This window comes from Typopeltis vanoorti, chromosome 23, assembly GCF_054136105.1.
Source record: "Typopeltis vanoorti isolate ZY-2024b chromosome 23, IOZ_Tvanoo_1.0, whole genome shotgun sequence".
NCBI classification, from domain to species: domain Eukaryota; kingdom Metazoa; phylum Arthropoda; class Arachnida; order Uropygi; family Thelyphonidae; genus Typopeltis; species Typopeltis vanoorti.
In genome coordinates, this window is record NC_143571.1 from 23,004,449 (window position 1) to 23,027,512 (window position 23,064).

General features: G+C 35.0%; 1 protein-coding gene across 1 annotated transcript; it reads right to left on the minus strand.

Annotated features, from left to right (window-relative positions):
* Positions 1-1,103: 1,103 nt before the first annotated feature.
* On the minus strand, positions 1,104-22,843 carry LOC150093686 (uncharacterized). Its single transcript, XM_090413251.1, has 6 exons — positions 22,804-22,843; positions 17,345-17,389; positions 8,915-8,984; positions 6,350-6,396; positions 3,238-3,343; positions 1,104-1,343 (listed from the first exon to the last, which is right to left on the minus strand). Exons 1-6 carry the CDS (start codon positions 22,841-22,843, stop codon positions 1,274-1,276), a joined length of 378 nt encoding a protein of 125 aa, XP_090269377.1. The 3' UTR covers positions 1,104-1,273.
* Positions 22,844-23,064: the final 221 nt, after the last annotated feature.

The window sequence follows — 23,064 nt, forward strand, 5'->3', positions numbered from 1 at the left end:
CGCAACACCTGCCTTAATCTCACCTGGAATTAAACCTGTCGATATACCGGCTCGACGTAAACGAGATTCAGCTGATTTCAAACTTCCATCAGATGTAGTGCACTTGGACATTCACTTGATGGTAAAGTATCAATGCTACTTTGCATCGGTGATGTAATCATGACTTCGTGTAACCCTATTTCACAAAATATTGGCAAACGTTGAGAAACTTCTGCTTATCAAAGTATTTCCAGTGAAAATCGGATACTTTATTTTCAATTCCATACACTAAAATGCGTCTGTAATAACACTTAATGATCGTATTATACTAGAATATTCCACTTGTAAAAATTACACACGCTGAAACAATCCCCGCTGTATAAAATGTAATAATTAACTCATCTGCAGTTTTTGAGATTTTCAAATTGAAACTATGCTCAAACGATTCTCTCTTCAGTTTACAAGTGTTCTTCTATAACCCTTCAAAGAAATTGGGAGCATTCAGCGTCCCTAGGCACTTAAGCAATTCATATAATCCAAAGATCGAATTCTGAGTCATTCGATATATCGCCACAGTTAAATTGATACGCCCACAATATCTTATACTTACCAAAACGTTTTTGCACAGAAATATTCGCATGTGAATGCAATGCTTAACGATCTTTTTTAAATGTGCTTAATTTTTTTTAACGTTGAAACGCACAATATAATAAATTAATTTGACTTTGTTCAAATAGCGTTGTGCCATTTTGGAAAAAAAACTACAATTAATTTAATTTTTAGGCAAAGAAAAGCCTTTGGTCCTTTCAGTGTGATGCATTCGTTATCTGAGAGTTTTTGTGGGCGGGGAAAGGAGATACTTTGCAATGACAATGTTACGAATGGCTACATCATTCAGCTATGTAAGTAATGGGAACGGCATCCCTTTAAAACTAAAATTTTGCCCAGTTCTGTCGAATTTTGGTGCTGCACATCAATCGGTGATTGTAAAGATTCTTTTGCGAATGGATTTTAATTTTGTGCTGTATAAATGCTCGACACGACAGGGCACATTTAATTGAAATAAGATTACTCATCTTTTCTAAGGGAGACTAACATCTGGTCGATTCTGTTTCGAGATTCAACCGAAAAGTAGGTTCTTTAATTAGAACTGATACAAAATAAAAACCTTTAAATTATATAACGGTAAACGAAACATATGTTGAACCGTTTCAACATTGGCATTAAGTAAAATACATTCGGTTCACTTTAACTTTATTTGCATGTATATCCATGCTGGCAATCCAATGGCAGTTCAGTCTGCATTTTTCTGTGAGACATCAGTATGTATATCCATGTAAACATTTCTCCTCTTCTCACAAGATCTAAATAAAGCAGAAAAATCTGAACTATATACATACTCAAATAAAACGATAGTGGAAGCATAAAATCTAAACAAAGTATTCTAATGAATTTAATATTTTATTTGATACACTTCTTAATTTAAATGATAAATTACGGATCGTCCTAATGCTTGACTAGAAAAAGCATTTGTTTTTCTTCACATTTTTCCCAATGTTTTCTGTATTATAATATAATTTTGCAAATTTCCGTTACATTGAATGAGTCAGCATAATTTTTCTGGTACAAAATTTTCCGACGAGTGTTTGCCTTAATAACATTGATACAACTGACATTGAAATACGGGGGTTGGTGAATAAGATATATTTTGCAAGGCATGGAAAATAGCGGAGTTATGATTATGTGAGATTTTGATTAAACGATTACTGAAATAACTATTGATTCTTTTTCATTGTTTATTTACAGACTACAAAAACTGGAGGTCCAAGGGGAATACGTTTAAGACGATTTTTAAAACGAAGTCATATGCACATCAACGCTGTGCTCTTTCAAGGACATACCGAACATTTAAAATTCTTTTCTGATGTGATCAATCTCATATATATATATATATATATACACACATCGCCAGGATATATATATATATACACACACACATACATACACATCGCCAGGATATATATATATATACACACACACAAAACAAGATACTCGTGAAAATACACATCGCCAGGATATAGAGCACTTTGCTCTGACAGCACATTGCACTCTGTTACATCTTATCTCTGAGACATCCTCCAATAGGCTTGAGATATCCTCATTAATTTCACTGCTAGCAATACCCAGTTCTTCCCCTCCAAAAAAAAATTCCTCTCAGCAATATTCTTGACAGCATTTCTATTTCTAGGCAAGATGAGATTGCACTTCTTAGAATCACCCTAACATCAAGCCTCTCCTGGCAAAATCAACCATTGCCGCCTCAGCTTCCAAACACTGGATTTCTCTTTTGTTCAAGGCGCTACTTTGCCTCTGAAGCTGTTAATCTTATACAAATCAAATTCCCACAGCTAGTGAATGCTTCTCTTACATTCGGGTGGGCCCTTAAGGGCTCTTTGAAAATACTTGACTCCATACAAAAAATAGGGATGAATTTCCAATGTTCCAATGCAAAAATGAGATAAAACAATCTTAATTGCGATTCATTTATTTTTCAAAAAGGTGTGTTAGTTCTTATAACATGAATATTTCTGGATACAAAGCAGCATGAAAATATTTACATAAGATGTTTTAATTTATTTATATATAAATGTTTATTGAAGAGAGCAATTTTACAAATTATATTCTAAAACGAATGTTAACAAAATGTATTACATGAAGATTGTGATTGAACAGTATAATACGGGAGAAATATCAAAGAACATTCAAAAATAGGCACAAAATTGAACTTTAAATAATCCCTAATTATGAAATCAAATAAACGAATGCCATAGAATCCTGAAATCCTTCAAAGTGATTGAAGTGAAACGATGAGTAAACGAAGAAACAATAAATTGCTGAAACTTCCAGTTAGATTTTCATCATTTTTAGGCTGTGACTGTTTAACTATAGTTATATTAATCAAACTTAAGGCAAAAAATAGTAAAAAATGTATGTATTAATCCCTTTTATGAAATAGTTCGGATTCAAATGCACGCATCAATACAACGACCTATATAGATAGGGATGATACTTTAAAATTCAATAAAGATATTTTTAGCATACCTGTATTAGTAAATTTATTATAACCCAAGAAGCTATAATTCAAAATGCCAAGAAATTTTTATGTTTGTATTTAATACCATCTCGCTCTTACGTAAATCCACATAATTCAATTAAAAAGAGGATTGAACTAGTTAGGTAACAAATGAACGTTCCTACCTGTGCAAAATATGGAGAAGGGCGATGAGAATTAATATCATGAGACTGCCAACAACCCCTAAGGATATTATAATATGTCTTTGGATTGTAAACTGCTGCATTCTTGCTGGATAAAAGATAATAGGAAAGTTCATCTCAGAACTTAAAAAAATTCACACTTTCTATTAAAAGAAGCGCAGTATTTGAAAGCAAATTTTAAGAACTTTGACATGATTTAAAATAACATTATCATTCATTAATAAAAAAGGATAAACTGATTATACATAATTTATTAGTAATACTTGGTAAAATCAATTAAATAAATGCACACTATAAAAATGGAATTTGTTGTTCGATTCTTAAATCGGATTTATTTAAATTTGCATAATTAGCGAAGCCACTCGATGTTCATTTTATTTTCATAATCGCCCATATATTTTCTAACGTACAGTAACTACCAGTAAATGGCATTCTAGCTGCGTTTCCAACAATTGATTATCCCGATATTTGTAATTTGTCAAAGGCCTCTCCTATTACTTGTCACGCGTGAAATTAGTTGTACTACATTAGCTACAAAGTTTCAATCCATTTCCGTTTTAAAGCAGTTCGTGTGAAATTAATGTAATATAAATGCCACATTTAATTCAGTTAATCTGTGAACTACTAGACAGTAATCAATTCATTTTATAATTATCGGTAATGAATTTGGGAATCTAACCAATGTATACATACGACATAATATAGAATGAAATGAGGATAATTTGCAAAAACAAATTCTACCAATCAATTCTACAATTTCAATCACGGCATATTTGCAATTAACGTTTTTAATACCACTTTTGCTAACGTACATCATAACCAACAATACCAATGGATATGTTAAGTGAAATTCTAATTATTTTGAAAGTATTGTCAAAATATAAAACATAGTATTATTGTGAAGAATTGTTTTATCGAATTTTAAAATAAAACAAGTAAAAATGTATCTAATCCACACATACATATATGTATGTAAAAGGTTTTTTACCTTGGGTATAATATACGTTAAAGATACCAAGCTATTTTAAATATAAATAAACCTGAGACTATTACACTTTTTTTATAATCTTTGTCAAGTAGCTTTATTTTATCCTCCTACATGTTTCGCCAATCTTTTTTTTATTGGCATCCTCAGGGAATACAAACTAGTAAGCTAAAATGAAGGTTAGAAGCTTTGAAACGAGAAAGAAAGAACACATAGGATGTCAGAAATAACAGACAAGACATTTCGGGCCTTTCATGCCACTTTGCCTCTACTGACCATCACATTGAGTGGGATAAGAGCCTTATGCCATACATAGAAGATAACTACCATTCAAGAACCTTTAAAGAAGCAGCTACAGTCGCCCGTAAAACTGAAAACCTAAACAAGAATCAAGGTCTAATTTTACCAGAAATTTGGAAAACTTTTATCAGATCATTAAACATCAAAGAAATGAACTTTCATAACAATTACGTAATGAGCCATAACGAATAAATCAACGTTAACGAGACACGCACAATACCAATTTTTTGTATGATTTAGAACCATCGGTTATAACCTAGTCTGTAACCTTCATTTTAGCTTACTAGTTTGTATTCCCTGAGGATGCCAATAGAAAAAGATTAGCGAAACATGTAGGAGGATAAAATAAAGCTACTTGACAAAGATTATAAAGAAAAGTGTAATAGTCTTTTGAATAATTGTCAAGAAAAAATTCAACATAAATAAACCTGGTTTTATTCCATTTCCCAAGTTAGTACGCAGACAGGTCAGTCAAGTTTGCGCCTGCAAGTAGGGTGACCCCGTACAAGTCAAGGCAACTCATGGTAAAGGTCGAATAAGCTCTGATCACTATTCTTAATATTTACCCTTAATGCAAAGCACCAGGTTTATTTAAAATAGCTTGGTATCTTTAACGTATATTATACCCAAGGTAAAAAACTTTCTACATCTATCTCTCATCCTGAGATTTTTATTTAATAAGGTCAAAGCACCTTGTGGCAACTTGTTTTGGTAAAATACTTATAAGCTCTGTATTACTTAACCTTGGTATTTCTAAGCCTGGCTCCCACTGATGAGACCTCAATAAAGGTCGAAACCGGTGAGGGCCATTATGAGTTCGCTCTCTTAAGGTTTTTGCCTTAAGGGAGCAATTTGAGTCTCCAGGGAAAGTGTTCTCCGGCACAGCCCGGTGAGAGGCTTTGTCGGTGAAGGCTTTTCTTCGGAATATGAGCGGTTCTGCTCGGTGGTGGTGGGTGAAAGGCCATCACTGAGTGGAGCCAACGCTGAGATGAACGGTCTTTCGTCCACAATTGAGTGACCTAGGGATCGTCCGAATTTTTCGAGACGGCTTTACTTATTCATAAGGTCGAAACCGGTTGGTAGCTTGGGTGATGAATGGCAATGCTGTAGCCCGTGAAGTTTTAACTGAGGGTCGGCAGTTGCTGTCACCCAATTCCTGATTGGGGGTTAATGAATGACAATGCTGTAGCCTGTGAAGTTAATTGAGGCACGGCTGTTGCTGTTACCCTTCCAGATGAGCAAATGAGCGTTTCTGACTTTCTGATCCTGCGGGTCGCTCATTATTGGGTGATCCGGAGGATTTTACGAGTTTTTGGAATGGTATCCCCGCACTTAAATAAAGGGAAACCGGTCTGGGTAGTGACCCTTCCCTTAATACATAGCATTATATATCTCCTCCAGGAGATGTGCTTTGCATTAAGGGTAAATATTAAGAATAGTGATCAGAGCTTATTCCACCTTTACCACGAGTTGTCTAGACTTGCACTACGTACGCGATCACCCCTACTTGCAGGCGCAAACTTGACTGACTTGTTGGTTGCTTACTTGGGAAATGGAGTAAAACCAGGTTTATTTATATTTAAAATAGCTTGGTATCTTTAACATATGTGTGTGTGTGTGAATATAATTGTTCCACACATTGCATTATGAGCAAAGAGGAATAATTATATAGAAATCTACGCAGGTCAACATGTACTGTTGAAACTAGAAATATTTCCATACTAAATAATAAATGAAATTAAAGAATACATATATAAAGAAAACGTATATAAAAATAAAACTCAAAATGAATAAACTTTCTTTGCTTACCGGCAATTCTCAAATTGCAAGATTTTCCTGTCCATCCTTTTCTACACCTGAAAAATTAACACATAAATAACAGGTAACTAATGTAATACAGTGATGTAAAACATATTGGAATAAGTGGAATAGTCCTTTTTAGGACTTCCAGGGTAACAAATGGCAATGCTGAACCAAGGAAGTAAACTGAGGTTCGGCTGTTGCTGTTATCCTGGGTGTGAGTTTTTGAGTTCGCTCCCTTAAGGTTTTTGCCTTAAGGGAACACCTTGAGTCTCCGGGGAAGTGTTCTCCGGCACGGCCCGCTGAGGGGTTCTTGTCGGTGAATTATTTTCCTCGGAATTTGAGCGGTTCTGCTCAGTGGTCGGGGAGCCCGTCACTGAGTGGAACCAACGCTGAGATATGGACGGTCTTTCGCCCACTATGGAGTGGCCTAGAGATCGTCCGATTTTTTGAGATTTTACCCTTTACTTACTAATCAGGGTAACAAATGGCAATGCTGTAGCCAATGAAGTTTTAACTGAGGCTCGGCTATTGCCGTTACCCAGCCATGACTAGAGCTTTTTAGATGAATAACACCCCATCCACACAGATTTTCTTCATTCAGATGACGGGATAAAGAGTCAAGGACTCACTCCATCGCCCAGTTCTTTTAAGAACTTAAGAACTTTAAGTAAAACATATTTGTAAAGTTATTTTACTGATATTAATTTGATTATTTCAAATAATATTTTAATAAGAATTCAGAAATGACAGAATTATAAGTAAGGTTATAAATTTATTATATATATATATATATATATATATATATATATATATATATATATATAGAGAGAGAGAGAGAGAGAGAGAGAGAGAGAGAGCTAATAACTAATTTGTTACTTATTATGTAAAACTATTAAAAATCTTTCAAGAGCACTCAACTACAGAGGATAGCTTTAATTCATTAATACAGCATTTATTTATTTTTAATATATTAATAACAAATAATTAATTTTCCTGTCATATTATGTTGTATAATATAATAGACGCAATGATCACAAGATGTTGATATCGAAATTGGATGTTGCTTCTTTCTGTATTTGTATCGGTCTAATTATCAACATATATTCATCTTGAAGTGTGGATCATAATATTTTCGCTATTTAGCAGAAATATTAGCATTTTCATAGAAATTGCATTCAGAACGCTAATTTTAGCATTAAAATATAACAAAGTTAATGTTCTTCAAGTAATACATTGTCTGGAATTTAATTATAAGAATTATATGTTGGATATGGTTCAAGTTTGGGTGAATCATGTTCGATCGATGTTAAATGTATGCAAAACATTCATCGGATAGGGAAAGATTACGAAATAAGAGTTTTTAGAACTCATATATACGGCAGAGAGAAAGAGATTCATGTAGTTATCAAGAAAATTATTTATTTAAACCATCTTCCCTATTTATTTACAGTATCTTTGGTAGTTTTTTTTTTTAAGTTTATTATTCAACCAAAACTATTTTGTTTGGAAGAGGGAGCTGATAACGGAATTTTTTTACTTTATCTGAACTAAACCATAAAAACATGATTACATTATCACACATTTCAACAATTTTTCTTTTTCATATTTAAATACGTAAATGTAGTATTCGTTTTATATATCAAATTTATGAAGTTGGGGTTGCCATATGATTTTGGAATTGTTTGTAATGGTAGACTTATTGAGATATTTAATATGCTGAGTTTTTTAAACAATGTCGATTTTTGCATTTTAAGAGTACATCTTATGCCATCTATCGCCGTTTGATAATACTACAACTCAAATATAATGAATTTTGGTATTAAACTCCTTTCAGATATAGTAAATTAATTTTAAATAATTATAACTCAAGGAGATACTTTGAATTTTTCAGGTACGATAATCGATATGCATTTAATAAATAATGAACGTGCATTATAATTAAATCTGCCTAAATTAATATTTACATAGCTATTACAAATTTATTAAAGCAAATCCTTTGTAATCATCCGGTGAGAGCCTCACTCGATTTTAAAATATTAATTAAAATCTATGTTTAATGTTTTTTTTTTAAATTTAAACCTCAAAAAAAAAACTTAAAATGAACACAAAGGCCCTACTTTATGGACATAAACTTTAGTCGTTGGCATTCTGTACCATAAATGTCAAAAAATGTTTTGTAAATCCTCCTATACTCCTCCATACTCAGCATGAACGAAATTTCTTTTAACTCTTCATACAAACAGTTCTCACGGTTGGCTGAGACTATTACAAATTTACTCCATGAACAGGCTGTTAGGAATTGATATTACTTTGCATATAGACAGATTTCTGCACACACAATACATATTTAAGATCGTCTCTCAACCATTTAATCATAATTTAACAAATTAACTCAACGTTATTATATACGAAATGGTGCAATTTTTCAACAACTCTATGAATTTAAAATCCATGCTTGATATAAATTGATAACTTTGATTTACAAAATCTAGCACATTAGACGGCACCAAAGCATTTCGACTTTACCTACCTATTACTAAAACAACAACAACAAAAAAAAAGAATACGTACTGGCATTTGTATGAATGTTCACTGACCACAATGCACCTTCCCTCCTGACAGCTGTCGTATTTACAGGGATCTGCAGACAAAGAAAACATTAAGTTATATTAATTAACATCTTCATATTTGACTTCGGTATTATTACCTAAATGTTTGAAAGAAAATGTAGTAGAAATAACGCTGTATATATATCCCAAATGCCAATGGGATTATTCTTGCGTGCTCCACGTATATGGTAGCAATGCAGAGAGAGAGGAGGTGGACCGTTTCTCGTATACACCATTTAATGGTCTATACGAGAAACGGTCCACCTACTCTCTCTCTCTCTCTCTCTCTCTCTCTCTCTCTCTCTCTCTCTCTCTCTCTCTCTCTCTCTATCTCTCTCGTATAGACCATTTAATGACCATATATAGACCATTTAAATCCAATATTACGTTAATGGAAAGGAAATTGTATCTCCATGAAACTCAAAAGAACAAAAAGTGATTCTTGTTGCTATCACGTTCTTTTCCCTTTGTCTTCATAATAATTCAGGGCTTTTAATTATCAAACAAGAGGGATTACTAAAATAAAGAGCCAAAAGGCTTCAGTTCGGTGATGGAAAATTATACAAGTCAAGTGGATATAGATCCAGCATTATTTCAAAGCCGAATGTAAAAATTATGAAAGTTTCGTAAGCTAAGTTGACCGGAGAGCGTATACGGGAATAGGGAGATCCATTATTTTTTAACACAACACTTTAAATTAACTAAGCCACTTTAGTTGGTTGCTAATTAAATTTCGTTAAGGTTTAATTCATTTATCAGTAATGTTAACCGACTATAAGCATTAGTAAATACACTGAGAATAAGGAATCTACAATCCAATGAACCATTTAGGCCTCAAAATAAATATAAATAAATTGTGCTGAAAATAATTTGCAGGCATGGTTGGCCGTGTGGTTAGAGTAACCGCTGTCTAAGCTGCTGGTTCGAATCCCACCCTGGGCATGGATGTTTGTGAATGTCTGTGAAAATACTAATAGTGGTGGGCGGTAGATGGCGTTGATGTAGATGATGCGGTTTTCGATGTGGTTGGTTGATTGAGTGGTGGAAACAGAGTTGTAGAGTAGGTGCCCTCCCTCGATGAGTCCTCGGAGGTGTCACGGAATAATAGTTCAGTCTGGAGAAGCATCAAAGTGTGTCGTCCACCCTTAACGTATTTCCTGGCAGGTTGAAAGTACCATCAGTTCTCCAACACACTTTATTAAATTCGTATTGATATTTCATCTCATCTCTCGTTTTTGTTATCACCCAAACTCACAGCAACTTTTCTATTTCCATTCATTTATGTGTTTTGATTGTGGTAATTGTAAAGACTAATTTTTAATTATAAACTTTTTTTGTATTATTTTTTTCATTTCAGAGTTGGAAATATCCATTTGTAATCACTGAATGAGAAATTCAATAGACAATAAAAAGAAAAAAAATTCATTCTTTGTTTTATAATTCTATAAATATATTAGAACTTTAGTTTTTAATAAGAAAAATTAAATTTTTATAAAGTTTCTAATCATTTTTGGATATTTTTTTTTTATTTAAAACACCTTTCTAAGTTTATCATACGGAAATTATAAAAAAAAAGTGGTAATTTTACTGCGGAGGACCACACCCTGCAAACTATAGAGGCTGTATAGCATTTCCTCAAAACCAAACATTACAACTCAAAACCAGTAAACCTCTTCAAGAACAAGCGTCTTCCCATCAAACCATAGTCTCCACAACGGATGGAAGATCGTATGCTGAAGTTACAAGATCAACCTTCCAAAAAGACCCAAAACCAAAGCATTCACAGCAAACCAACAAACCTATCCTACTGAACATAACAAGCCACTTAGGTGAAATGCTTGCTGAACTCCAACAAACCAACCCAACTCAAGAAGCCAAAGATATCATCTTAAGGCATACACAATCACTCTTTATGGAAATTCTTAATGGATAAATCTAAAAGAAAACCGAAATCATTACAAATTGTTTCATGGAATGCAAATAGTTTATCTATCAAATTACAGGAGCTGCAGGAGTTTGCAGCAGAAACTCAAGCAGACATCATCCTCATAAATAAAACACATCTTCGTCCAAGTGACAAAATCAGAATCAATAGTTATAGCACTTACCGTACAGAAAGATGCTTTGCTAGAGGTGGAGGCACTGCCATCTTTGTGAAAAGTAACATAAAACATAATTCAATAGCAGAACCCCAAACAGAACACATGGAAACTACAGGAATAGAAATACATATGGAAAACACAAGCAGCATTACGATATATGCAGCCTACAACCCCCCAAATAAAAAACGCCTTGAATCTGACTTAGAGGTGATACTAAATACAGGCAGAGCAGTGATTATAGCCGGCGATCTTAATGCCAAACACTCAGTCTGGAACAGCAGAAACTCAAATATTAATGGAAGAATACTCAACTCTTACACCACTTCAAGAAATATAACAATAATAGGACCCACTGAACCCACACATTATGGAGCTACCGGTCGTCCTGATGTATAAGATATAGCTATATTAAAAAACATAGCACACAGCTATCAGATACAAGCAATCAACGACTTAAGCTCTGATCATAACCCCATCATATTACAACTAGGCACCATACAAGATATAACAGAAAACACCACCACATTTATAAATTGGAAACAACTTCCCTCAGCCTTCCAGGAAAACCTTGGTCCAATACCGCATAAATACCGCATATAACATCTGCTGAAGATGTAGAAAAAGCAGTGAAGACTCTTGAAAAACAACTGCTGACAGTTATAACACAGGTAACAAATATATCCAAATGTACACCATCAAATAAACTTCCACAGGATATAAAACGTCTTATCCAAGAAAAAAACAGATTAAGAAGGCAATATCAGAGAACAATGGACCCAGCGGATAAACAAGCTGTCAATAAAGCAACAAACCAGGTTCGATATGCCCTAAAGGACCACCCTAACCAACTCTGGAATAACAAAATTCACCAATTAAACACAGAGGATCAATCAATATGGAACATGATGAAATCACTCCGTTCAAAGCGTTTTACATTTCCTCCAATCCAAGGTGAATCTAATGTTGTCTACAACGACGAAGAAAAAGCTGAAGCATTTGCTGACAGTTTAGAAAAACAATGCAGCCCCAATTATATCAATACAGATATAAATTTCATAAGTAAAATTCACACCCAAGTGCGTAAAATAACTCAAAATGCCTCATTCCAATCCAATAACAAATCCGTGTCACCAACAGAAGTATATGAGATTTTAAGAAAACTAAATAACAAAAAGGCTCCAGGTCCAGATGGAATAACAAATAAGGTACTGAAGTTACTTCCTCGCAAAGGGGTTATGCATCTAGTAGCCATCATTAATACCATCCTCGGGCTAAATTATTTCCCACAACGATGGAAAATCGCCGACGTTTTCCTGTGAAAAATACACAGTTTCCTGAAAATTACAGACCAATCAGCCTTCTTTCATGCATAGGTAAGATAGCCGAACGTGCTATTCTCACACGGCTTCAAGAGGCAACAGATATCAACCATATAATTCAAGATGAACAATTCGGCTTTAGGAAATATCACTCCACAACGCTACAAATTTACAGAGTTATCGAACATATAACCCAAGGGTATGAATGGCACCAACACTCTCGCGCAGTTTTTCTAGACATCACTCAGGCATTTGATAGAGTATGGCATCATGGACTAATTTTTAAACTACACGAAGTTGGTATTCCATTGCCACTAGTGCTACTTATCAAATCATATCTACACAACAGAAAATTTAAAATAAAACTCAACGGTATCAGATCCACAGAGAGGAGAATCACGGCCGGAGTACCTCAAGGCTCTCTACTATCTCCCCTACTCTTCTCCATATACATGGCAGATCTCCCCAAACTGTCTCCAGCTATCACCGCTCTGTATGCCGACGATACAATCATTATAGCCAGATCCCTCCGTCCACACCTGGCCACAATCAAGCTGCAGAGAGCAGTCAATGAATTGGAGGATTGGTACACCAAGTGGCGTATCGCAATTAATCCAAACAAAAGCTCTGCAGTTCTTTTCACCAGACGTAAAGCAGAACCGAATACAAGCATACAAATGTTTGGTAAAATCATCCCTTGGCGCAATTCTACCAAATATCTGGGAATTCATCTTGATAGACGTCTAAACTTCAAGTCACATATGGATAGTGTTGCCACTAAGGCAAGTCAGACTATAGCACAGCTATATCCACTTTTGAACAGGAACAGCTTCCTAAGCATAAGCAACAAAATCCTCCTTTTCAAATCGGTAATCAGACCGCAACTAACTTATGCCTCTCCAACCTGGGGTCACACGACTAAAAGCAACATCAACAGACTTCACATAATACAGAATAAATGCCTAAGAATGGCATTTAATGCCCCATGGTTCATCAGAAACATCCAGTTACATCAAGAAGCCAATCTTCCAGATATTAAGACCTACATGACAAGCATTGCAGAGAAATTCTTCACAATCACGGATAATCACCCAAATCAGCTAGTTCGGCAGGCAGCGGACTACAAGCCCTCAGATCGTTTCAAACATAAAAAACCGAAATCCTCCATCGCAAGAGAAAGCTGATACAGCCTCAATGCTCACAATGAGCGGGTAAATTACCCACAATAATCTCATCACCCACAATCTAAAATCCAGATGAAGGGATAAAGAGTCAAGGACTCAGTCCATCAAGCAATTAAGTTCAAAGTTCAAAGAAATGGATATATGTTAAATGCTTCGTTTTTGTTTTGTATGTTATATCCTGGAGATATGATGTTCATAAAAATAAAAATAACAAGAATAATTAATATATAATAAAAGAAATATATAATAATCTCATGATTCATGGACAAAAATCTTGATATGTGGGATGAAGAATCGACCGTGAGATGCGGTGATTAATACCCTTGGAGGGTAATGGATGGCAATCCTGTAGCCAATGAAGTTCTAACTGAGGCTCGGCTATTGCTGTTACCCTCTTGCCATGATCAGAGCTTTAATAGCTCAATAACACGTTATCCCTACACTGTCCTCTACAGATAACGGGGAAGATGAATAGCATTCTTGCTTCGCCCCTTTAAGCCAGTCCTTGTAAGGACTATATCTAAATTTGGGATAGTTGAATCGACCGTGAGATGCGGTGATTAATGCCCTTGGAGGGTAATGGATGACAATGCTGTAGCCAATGAAGTTTTAACTGAGGCTCGGCTATTGCTGTTACCCTCCTGCCATGATCAGAGCTTTAATAGCTCAATAACACTTTATCTCTACACTGTCCTCTGCAGATAACGGGGAAGATGAAAAGCATTCTTGCTTCACCCCTTTAAACCAGTCCTTATAAGGACAAAGGACAAAAATCCTGTTCGAAGCCAAAAGATGTTTTAAATAAATATTAATTAAAATGAAAATGAATGCAACATTCATTATTGTTAAATTTTTGGGAGTTTTTTCTCTCAGAAATTGTGGTTTTTTCATCCCTCAAAATAGGTAAGTGGCCAGAAACACACGCACACATGCTTTAATTTAAAACAACAACAACACTCCACTTGCGCTTTCTTTCATTCTTCGGTAATGATTTCCTTTAGTTCTTAGGCTCCCCGATATGAGCCATTAGCCATTACTAATCAAAAAATTATCATCAATCATCAAATTCCTGCCATGTACCCTCAAGGGGTGTACAGGATATGACAGTACTACATGAAAAAATTACATCATTACTAACTTCCTATCTACAATTTTCCTCCAAATCAGTCTGTTACTTGACAAGACTCCAACATTATCAGATCTTATATTTCTATCGTCTAAGGCACTTTGTACCGTATCAATCCACCTATATCTTGGTCTTCCTCTGGGTCGTTTTCCTGCCAACCTGGCAGAGAACACTTGTTTTGCTAATCTTTCTTCGCCCATTCTGTTTAGGTGACCATACCACCTGAGCTTAGCTCTGTTAACGCATTCCTGGATGCTGACGATGTCAAGTTCTTTCCTAATATCCTCGTTTTTTATATGATATTGCCATTGATGCCATCTGTTCACGCCTCTAATCTTTCTCAGCACTCTCATATCTCTAGTCTTTGGTCAAGTGTTTTACTTCTGACCCAGCTCTCAGATCCATAAGTTAAAACTGGTTTGAACACTGTCTTGTATAATACAGCTAATTTAGTGTTCCGACTAATTTCTCTCTTATTCCATGTGAATTTATTCAATTGACTTCCTACCATATCAGCTTCGTTGATTCTGTTGTCTATTTCCATATTTAATTTACCATCTTCAGTAAAAATCGTGCCTAAGCAGCTGAAATGTTTTACTTGTTCCACAGGTTCTCCATTCACAACACAGTTGACATTTTCAATGATTCTGCCTATTTTCATCGTCTTTGTCTTTTTATTGCTGACCTTCATACCATATCTATTGCAACAGCTATTCAATTTAGTTAGAGAATCTTGCAGACTTGTAGCGGATTTATTTGGAAGTATAACATCATCCGCATAAAGCAAAGAGCTGAGATTAACATCTCCAATTTTGATATCATGTTTAATACCACTTTCCTTCATAATGTGATCCATATAGATAATAACAGAGGGGATAATGTACATCCTTGTCTCACACCAGATTTAACATTAAACCATCTTCCTGTACTTCCTTCAATTCTAACTGCTGACTTACAACTCAAATAAAGACTAAGTATTGCTTGATATAATGCCCCATTGACACCATATAACTGTAGCGTATTGAATAGCTTCTCTAACCTATATTTCACGTAGTATGTACAACACTACTTATTAAAGAAATCGTGTAATAAAACAGATATTTATGTAAAAAAAAAGGTAATATAGATTGATTCCTGTTTGTAAAAATTAAGAACTGCTACTTTTCGAGGTTAGTGATAATCAAATGATTCAATTAAATGCAATTAGGGGTATTCAATTTTCAATAAACAGTCGGTTCGTGTAAGTGTTTTACATTATGAAATAAGAAGACCAATATGAACCCTAATCGAGGACAAAAGATTCAAATCTTTTCTTGTTCGAACAAAAAGAAAAATACGACAATGAATAGCTCTCATGATATGAATCCCAAGTAATATTAGATCATGCAAGAGAAGTTCCCATGACTTAGAGTTCACGCATCAAGATAAAGCCAGTTTGTTATCTTAATGAAATCCGGGATTTGCATCCAGATGATTCATGAAAAATAAGCAACAACCACGAGTGTGCCTCTAAATGTACTCATGCGCTAATGCAATGGTGGCTACCATTGACTCATCTTCACTTGAAGAAGATTTCTTATGGACACAATGACCAATAACACAATTCCATCTTGAATCCCTCGCTATTATGGTATGATGCTTTTTCCCCCCATTTAATCTAACTTTTCATTTTTAAAGAACATAATCAATAAATGATTTCTATATGCATAAGCCGGCCTGGTTGGCCGAGTGGTTAGCGTGTCGGCTCTCCAGCCGAAAGGCTGCGGATTCGAATCCCGCTGGGTACGGATAATTGTGAAAATACTAGTGGTGGTGGGCAGTAGATGGCGTTGGTAGATGTGTAGATTCATGCGGTTCAATGTAGTTGGTGGATGAGTGGTGGAGACTGAGAATTGTAGAGTAGGTGCTCCCAGAGTCGATGACTCTGGGACTCCCTGGAGGTGTCGAGCAATAATAATAAACTATTTGTGAAGTTAGTTAACACAAATATTTGCTAACTGATAAAGCATTCAATGAAATGTGTTATTTAGGATTCATTCATAGTTGTTAGGCTTCTCGGTTTCTTGTAATATAGAGAGGAAATAAATGAATACCAATGAAATAAAAACGAAGCAAAAACCTATATAAACAACATTATAAAGTCAAATAAATAGTTACCGAGACATCGCCAAAGTATATATATTTTCTTGAAGTATATATATGTTGGGATAGAGTTGCTATCCTTGTTTAATAATAACAGGGGAAAAATCCAAATTGCATTATCAATATGGTATTATTATTCAATTCTAATGATGGTGTGAGACAGTGGCGCACCCAGAGGGGGGGGGGGCAGGAGGCATTGGCTAGAAAATTTTCCAAAAATCTTTTTCCTAATTAAAATTCTTTTTTTTTTTTTAAATTTATGTTGAATCGTGTCTTCTGTTTGTATACTTCTTATGAATTAGCGATCATTGCAGATGCTTAGTCATGGGTCGTATGCGATACTTAGTGTGTATTCTCAAATCGTCTACTCAACTCCTCCCCCCCAGATTAAATCCTGAGTGCGCTACTGTTGTGCGATTATAATATTTTCAAATATTTTGGTGAAATATTTGTGGTAGGTTTCACATTACCAGAAACTATATTACTTTTATGCTATAATACACTATCATTGCATCTTACCTTTACTTGTAGTAATATTCGAATCTAATGAAGCACTAGTGGTACCTGATGAGAAAAAAAAAATTCAATTTAATTTTTGTTATCGATTAAAATTAAGAGCTTTATACTAAATTCATATTTCCATAGTACATTCATATATCCATATTCATATATATTATTCTCATAAGGTAAAATCATGTAATAAGTAGAATTTATTAAAGTTAATTACTATTATGATTACTTACTAACTGCGTAACTATTTACCAACTGTAAATCAAAAATAATATTATTGTTAATAACAATAATGCACACATTATATTATTATATCAATATTAATATTAAATATTAATTATCAATAAAATATTAATTAATTATAATCTCATGATCAGCTACTTGCAAGAATATGCAGTTTTGTAGAAATATTTCTGTGGTTTTGCATTTAATTTCGGTACTGAGACTACACACGTTTTTCTAACTATAAAACAAATTTAGGTTTGTTTAAAATTATAAGTTTCATACGTCGTCGGAGTTACATCATTAGGGGTACAAAAACTTGTATAAAAGATTAGGAAAAATGTAATTTTGTTGTATTGATTTGACAGTATATGCATGTAATTTATTTGAGAGATAATAAACTGCCGTTATTGCTGTAAAAATACTTTTACTTTAATCATTTGTATTGATTAAAATAGTACCGGATGCAAACGATTTTTTTTGAAAGACATACTTATAACATTTCAAGTTTAGTTGGCACAAAATCTCTTCTTTCGTCCTAAATAAGATTAATTATTTAAATAAGAGATGTTATACATTATAAAACCAAGCCGTAGACCGCCAATTTCAAATAAGGATTATTAATATCCAGAACTCCAGTTACTTAATTAGAGTTAATAAATTTAGTTTGAATACGAATTGTGTGAGAACGAAATAATAAATAAAAAATAAATTTGTTTTTAAAATTAATATATATTCTTTAAGTCCTTTTTGAGTATTAAAATAAATATCATGATATCATTTATTTAAATTTCAAATGGCTGTCGAGAGTAAAATCTGCGGTTACTTGAATTATCGCCATCTATTGACCATCACCGCAACTAAATGCCTTTTAGTTAGAAGTTAAGTACCTATAATTCGTAAGAATAAGAACAATCTTCCATTAATTTATAAATACATCGAGTTATTATAATGATACTATCTGCTTAATTTTCTTGTTCCCCACTTCCACCTAGGAAAAAAAAATGTTTCCATGATTCATCTATTATTAATAACTTGACCAAGCTGAGACCGATAAGGAAGTCAACGTTCACTGGGTTATCGAGTTTATCTTTGTTAAAACAACAACGCCATAACTGTGTAGCTATGTAAAGATTTAAATGCTAACTTAAATTTATAAATTATATTGTAAAAGATAAATAGTTTAACAAGTTATCAATTATAAAAGTATCTTAATGAAAATTTACTTAGCATATTTTCAAAATCAACTGTGTACCATCGATAGTTGTCGCCATCTATTGAACATTACTGGAACTAAAATTTGATCTAACGCCTAAATAAATGTGTTTAAAATTTATTTTTCACTTGGTTAGACTATAATAAATTTAGTTTAATCCTTTATCCAAGTGTGAGCAAACAAAGTTTGCGCCTCAAAGTATCTTCAGGACTGGGGTAAGGTAGTAAAACATCGGGCAACTCGTATATACTGAGATAGGAGTGATGTTAGCTTACTCCACCTTCGCAACAAGTTTCCCGGTGTTGTTCTACCTTACCCCAGTCCTGAAGATACTTTCAGGCGCAAACTTTGTTTGCTCACACTTGGATGAAGAATTAAACTAAATTTATTATAGTCTAACCAAGTAAAAAATAAACTTTCAACATCTTTCTCTAAATCCAGAGTAATTTAATAAAAAGGTAGTACACCATTTAGCAACTCCTATAAGCAAAGATGACCTGCCATTGCTTCTGCCTGGCGTCTCCGGTTGGATTAATCGACCGTGAGATGCGGTGATTAATTAATACCCTTGGAGGGAAATAGACAGCAATGCTGTAGCCAATGAAGTTCTAACTGAGGCTCGGCTATTGCTGTTACCCTCCTGCCATGATCAGAGCTTTAATAGCACAATAACACCTTATCCCTACACTGTCCTCTACAGATAACGGGGAAAATGAAAAGCATTCTTGCTTCGCCCCTTTAAGCCAGACTATAAGGACTGGCGTCTCCAACAATGCAGGCAGCTTAAAGATTTATTCTGTATGCAACCCCCTGGCAAACCACTTCTCCCCTCCGATCTTTTTCAGCTACTAGACACCACTGAAGCAATAATTCTGACAGGAGATCTCAATTCCAAACATCCTTTATGGAACAGCAAGAGTTTTAACAACAACGGAAGGATCTTCTACAATTTGCCCTGAAGAGGAATATTGTTATTGCAGGCCCGATCGAGCCAACACATTACGGAGTGATCGGCAGACCTGATGTTTTGGATATTGCTATATTTAACAACATTTCTCATCAATTCCAACTTCAAGTGGTTGACGAACTTAGCTCGGATCACAATCCAGCACTTTTAAGTTTAGGAGGGGAGCCTGAGTTCATTCCCAGCCAATCCCACACTAATTTTGCAAAATTCAAGGCTAAAATGAACACTATCATAGACTCAGTACCTACTATCTCTTCCCTTGAAGAAATTGACGTGGCAGTCAGCAATCTTGAATGTAAAATACACTCTGGCTTATCTGCAGCTTGTTCTATTTCCACCCCAGCTCAAGCAAACTTACTTCCTGAAGAAATCCTTGCTCTGATCAGAACAAAAATAGATTCAGACGCCGCTATCACAACACACTATCTCCGCAAGACCGTCGAGAACTAAATAGAGCGTCCAACCTAGTCCGTTACGCATTAAAATACCACCGGAACGAGCAATTGGAAAGAAAACTCTGTTCTCTCAATACTGAAGATAATTCTCTGTGGAAGTTGACTAAAGCTCTCCTTACGGATCGCTCTAACATCCAGCCCATTCACGGAGAAAGAGGTCTTGTTTATAGAGATAATGAAAAAGCAGAAGCTTTCGCTGATGCTCTGCAACTTCAGTGCCGTCCTAATTATGCACATGCGGATCTGGTCTTCATTGAGAAAATACACCGTCGAGTACGCACTGCGCTTCGGCAACCTTGTAGCCGTGAAAATATCTGTCCAACCTCACCTAAAGAGATCTACTCAATCATTAAGAAGCTTAAAAACAAAAAAAGCCCCTGGTCCAGATGAAATTACCAACAAAACAATTAAGCCCTCCCACACAAAGCTGTCATGCATTTAGTAGCCATTATTAATGCAATGCTGAGATTAAATTATTTCCCCTCAAGATGGAAACAAGCTGATATATTCCTTATACTCAAGCCTGGTAAGGCACCTCAAATGCCACAGAACTATAGACCTATCAGTCTTTTATCATGTCTAGGAAAAATCGCAGAAAAAGTCATTCTCAACCGACTTAATGAGGAAGTGAATAAAAATAACATAATTCCGAAAGAACAATTTGGTTTTCGTACTGGACATAGCACTACACAGCAAATTCACAGACTGACTGAATTCATCACTACAGGCTTTAACTGGAAACAGCACACAGGAGCTGTCTTTCTGGATGTTGCAAAAGCATTTGATAAGGTGTGGCACAAAGGTCTCATCTATAAATTAATTTCAGCCAACATCCCTCTTTACCTTACTAAAATTATTGACTCCTATTTACAAAACCGTAAAATCCAGGTCAAGTTGCGTGGAATTCGATCCTCATTGAAAAAAATCACTGCTGGTGTCCCTCAAGGCTCGCTGCTTTCACCGCTGCTTTTTAACATCTTTGTTTCCGATGTTCCTAGCACATCACTAACCACTATAGCTAGTTATGCGGATGATATGGCAATTCTTAGCAGATCTCTCAGGCCACATATAGCTACGCAGCGCTTTCAAACTGCAGCAACAAATTTGGAGGACTGGTTCAGAAAATGGAGAATATCTGTAAATGCCGATAAAAGCACTGCCATTCTCTTCACAAGAAGACAAGCATCTCACTTTGGAGAAGTTAAACTTTTTAACACAGCCATCCCATGGAGAACTAGCACCAAATATCTAGGCATTCATCTTGATAATCATTTAAACTTTAACTCCCACATAGTTTATGCATGCAAAAAAGCAAACTCTGCAATTGTGCAACTCTATTCTCTCCTCAATCGAAGAAGTCAAGTCAGCACTGAAAACAAACTACGGATCTATAAAACAATTATCAGACCATCGTTAACTTACGGATCACCGGCATGGGGTCACACTTCCCCCACCAACATCAAAAAGCTACAAGTTATTCAAAACAAATGCCTCCGTATGATTTTTAACGCTCCGTGGTTTGTCAGAAATGCTCTCTTACACCGTGATGCTAATATTCCAGATATTCCCACGTTCCTCCATAACAGTGCTGCTGCTTATTTTGCCAAAGCAGCTGTTCATCCAAATCAACTCATTCAAGAGTCATCTAACTATGACGAACACGATAGGTGGAAACATAAGCGCCCGAAAGCAGCTCTGCTTATCGGTGCAGGTGCTTCCGTACAGCCCTAAATAGGGTGAGCCAGGTGCTCTCTAATATTTAATACAAGATTATTTCATACAGACGAAGGGATCGGAGTCCACGGGACTGATATCCATCATGCCATATCAGTTATCAGTTATCAGTGGCGTCTCCATGGATGATCACAAAGAGCCTACTCTTGGAGGGTAATGGATGACAATGCTGTAGCCAACTAAGTTCTAACTGAGACTTGGCTATTGCTGTTACCCTCCTGCCATGATCAGAGCTTTAATTGTGCTCAATAACACCTTATCCCTACACTGTCCTCTACAGATAACGGGGAAGATGAAAAGCATTCTTGCTTTGCCCCTTTAAGCCAGTCCTTATAAGGATGGTATCTCCAGGGCCTGGCTCCCACTGAAATTGATCTCTCAATAAAGATCGAAACTAGTCTGGGTAGTGGCCCTCCCCTTAATGCATAACATATATATATATATATATATATATATATATATATATATATATACACACACATATCCGCAAGGAGATGTGTTGTGCATTATGGGAGATACTGAGATAGGAATGCTGTTAGCTTGCTCCACCTTTGCAACGAGTTACCCGGTGTTGTACTACCTTACCCCAGTCCTGAAGATACTTTCAGGCGCAAACTTTGTTTGCTCACACTTGGATAAAGGATTAAACTAAATTTATTAAATTAAATGTGTTTAAATAAATCTTGTTTGTGGGAAATTAAATATAATTTAAATTATAGTAAATTAATAAAAGAGGTTTTTGCTTCGTTTTTATTTCATTAGTATTCATTTATTTCCTTTCTATTTTTAATGTGGAGACTAACAATTTAATTTTAAATAGACAGAGAGAGAGAATTTTTCCAATAAAAAAATAGCTATATAATTAGTTTCTCACCATTTATCCTTCCGAGATCAACCATCCAACAAATAACCATTATGGAACCAGTTATTAAAGTTGACTTTAACATCGTGCTTCCTTTTTTCGTGTGAACCAAATGATATCCGTCACAAAAAGTGTGTTTAGAATAAACTGAAATGCATTACTGATACTAAAGGTAGGTGAGTAAATGGCACAGAATATCTGACAATAAAAGATTAGATAAACTTCGATATCAATTGGTTTTTGTTTCAATTTCCATGAATTACTTAACTGATT

Bases quoted from the DNA above. Each gene is read 5' to 3' on its own strand.
- LOC150093686 (XM_090413251.1), bottom strand. From the start codon at position 22,843: ATGGTTATTTGTTGGATGGTTGATCTCGGAAGGATAAATG. The intron at 17,390-22,803 runs GTGAGAAACTAA...TTTTCTCATCAG, and splicing joins TGATCTCGGAAGGATAAATG to GTACCACTAGTGCTTCATTA. The intron at 8,985-17,344 runs GTAAGATGCAAT...CTTTGTCTGCAG, and splicing joins GAATATTACTACAAGTAAAG to ATCCCTGTAAATACGACAGC.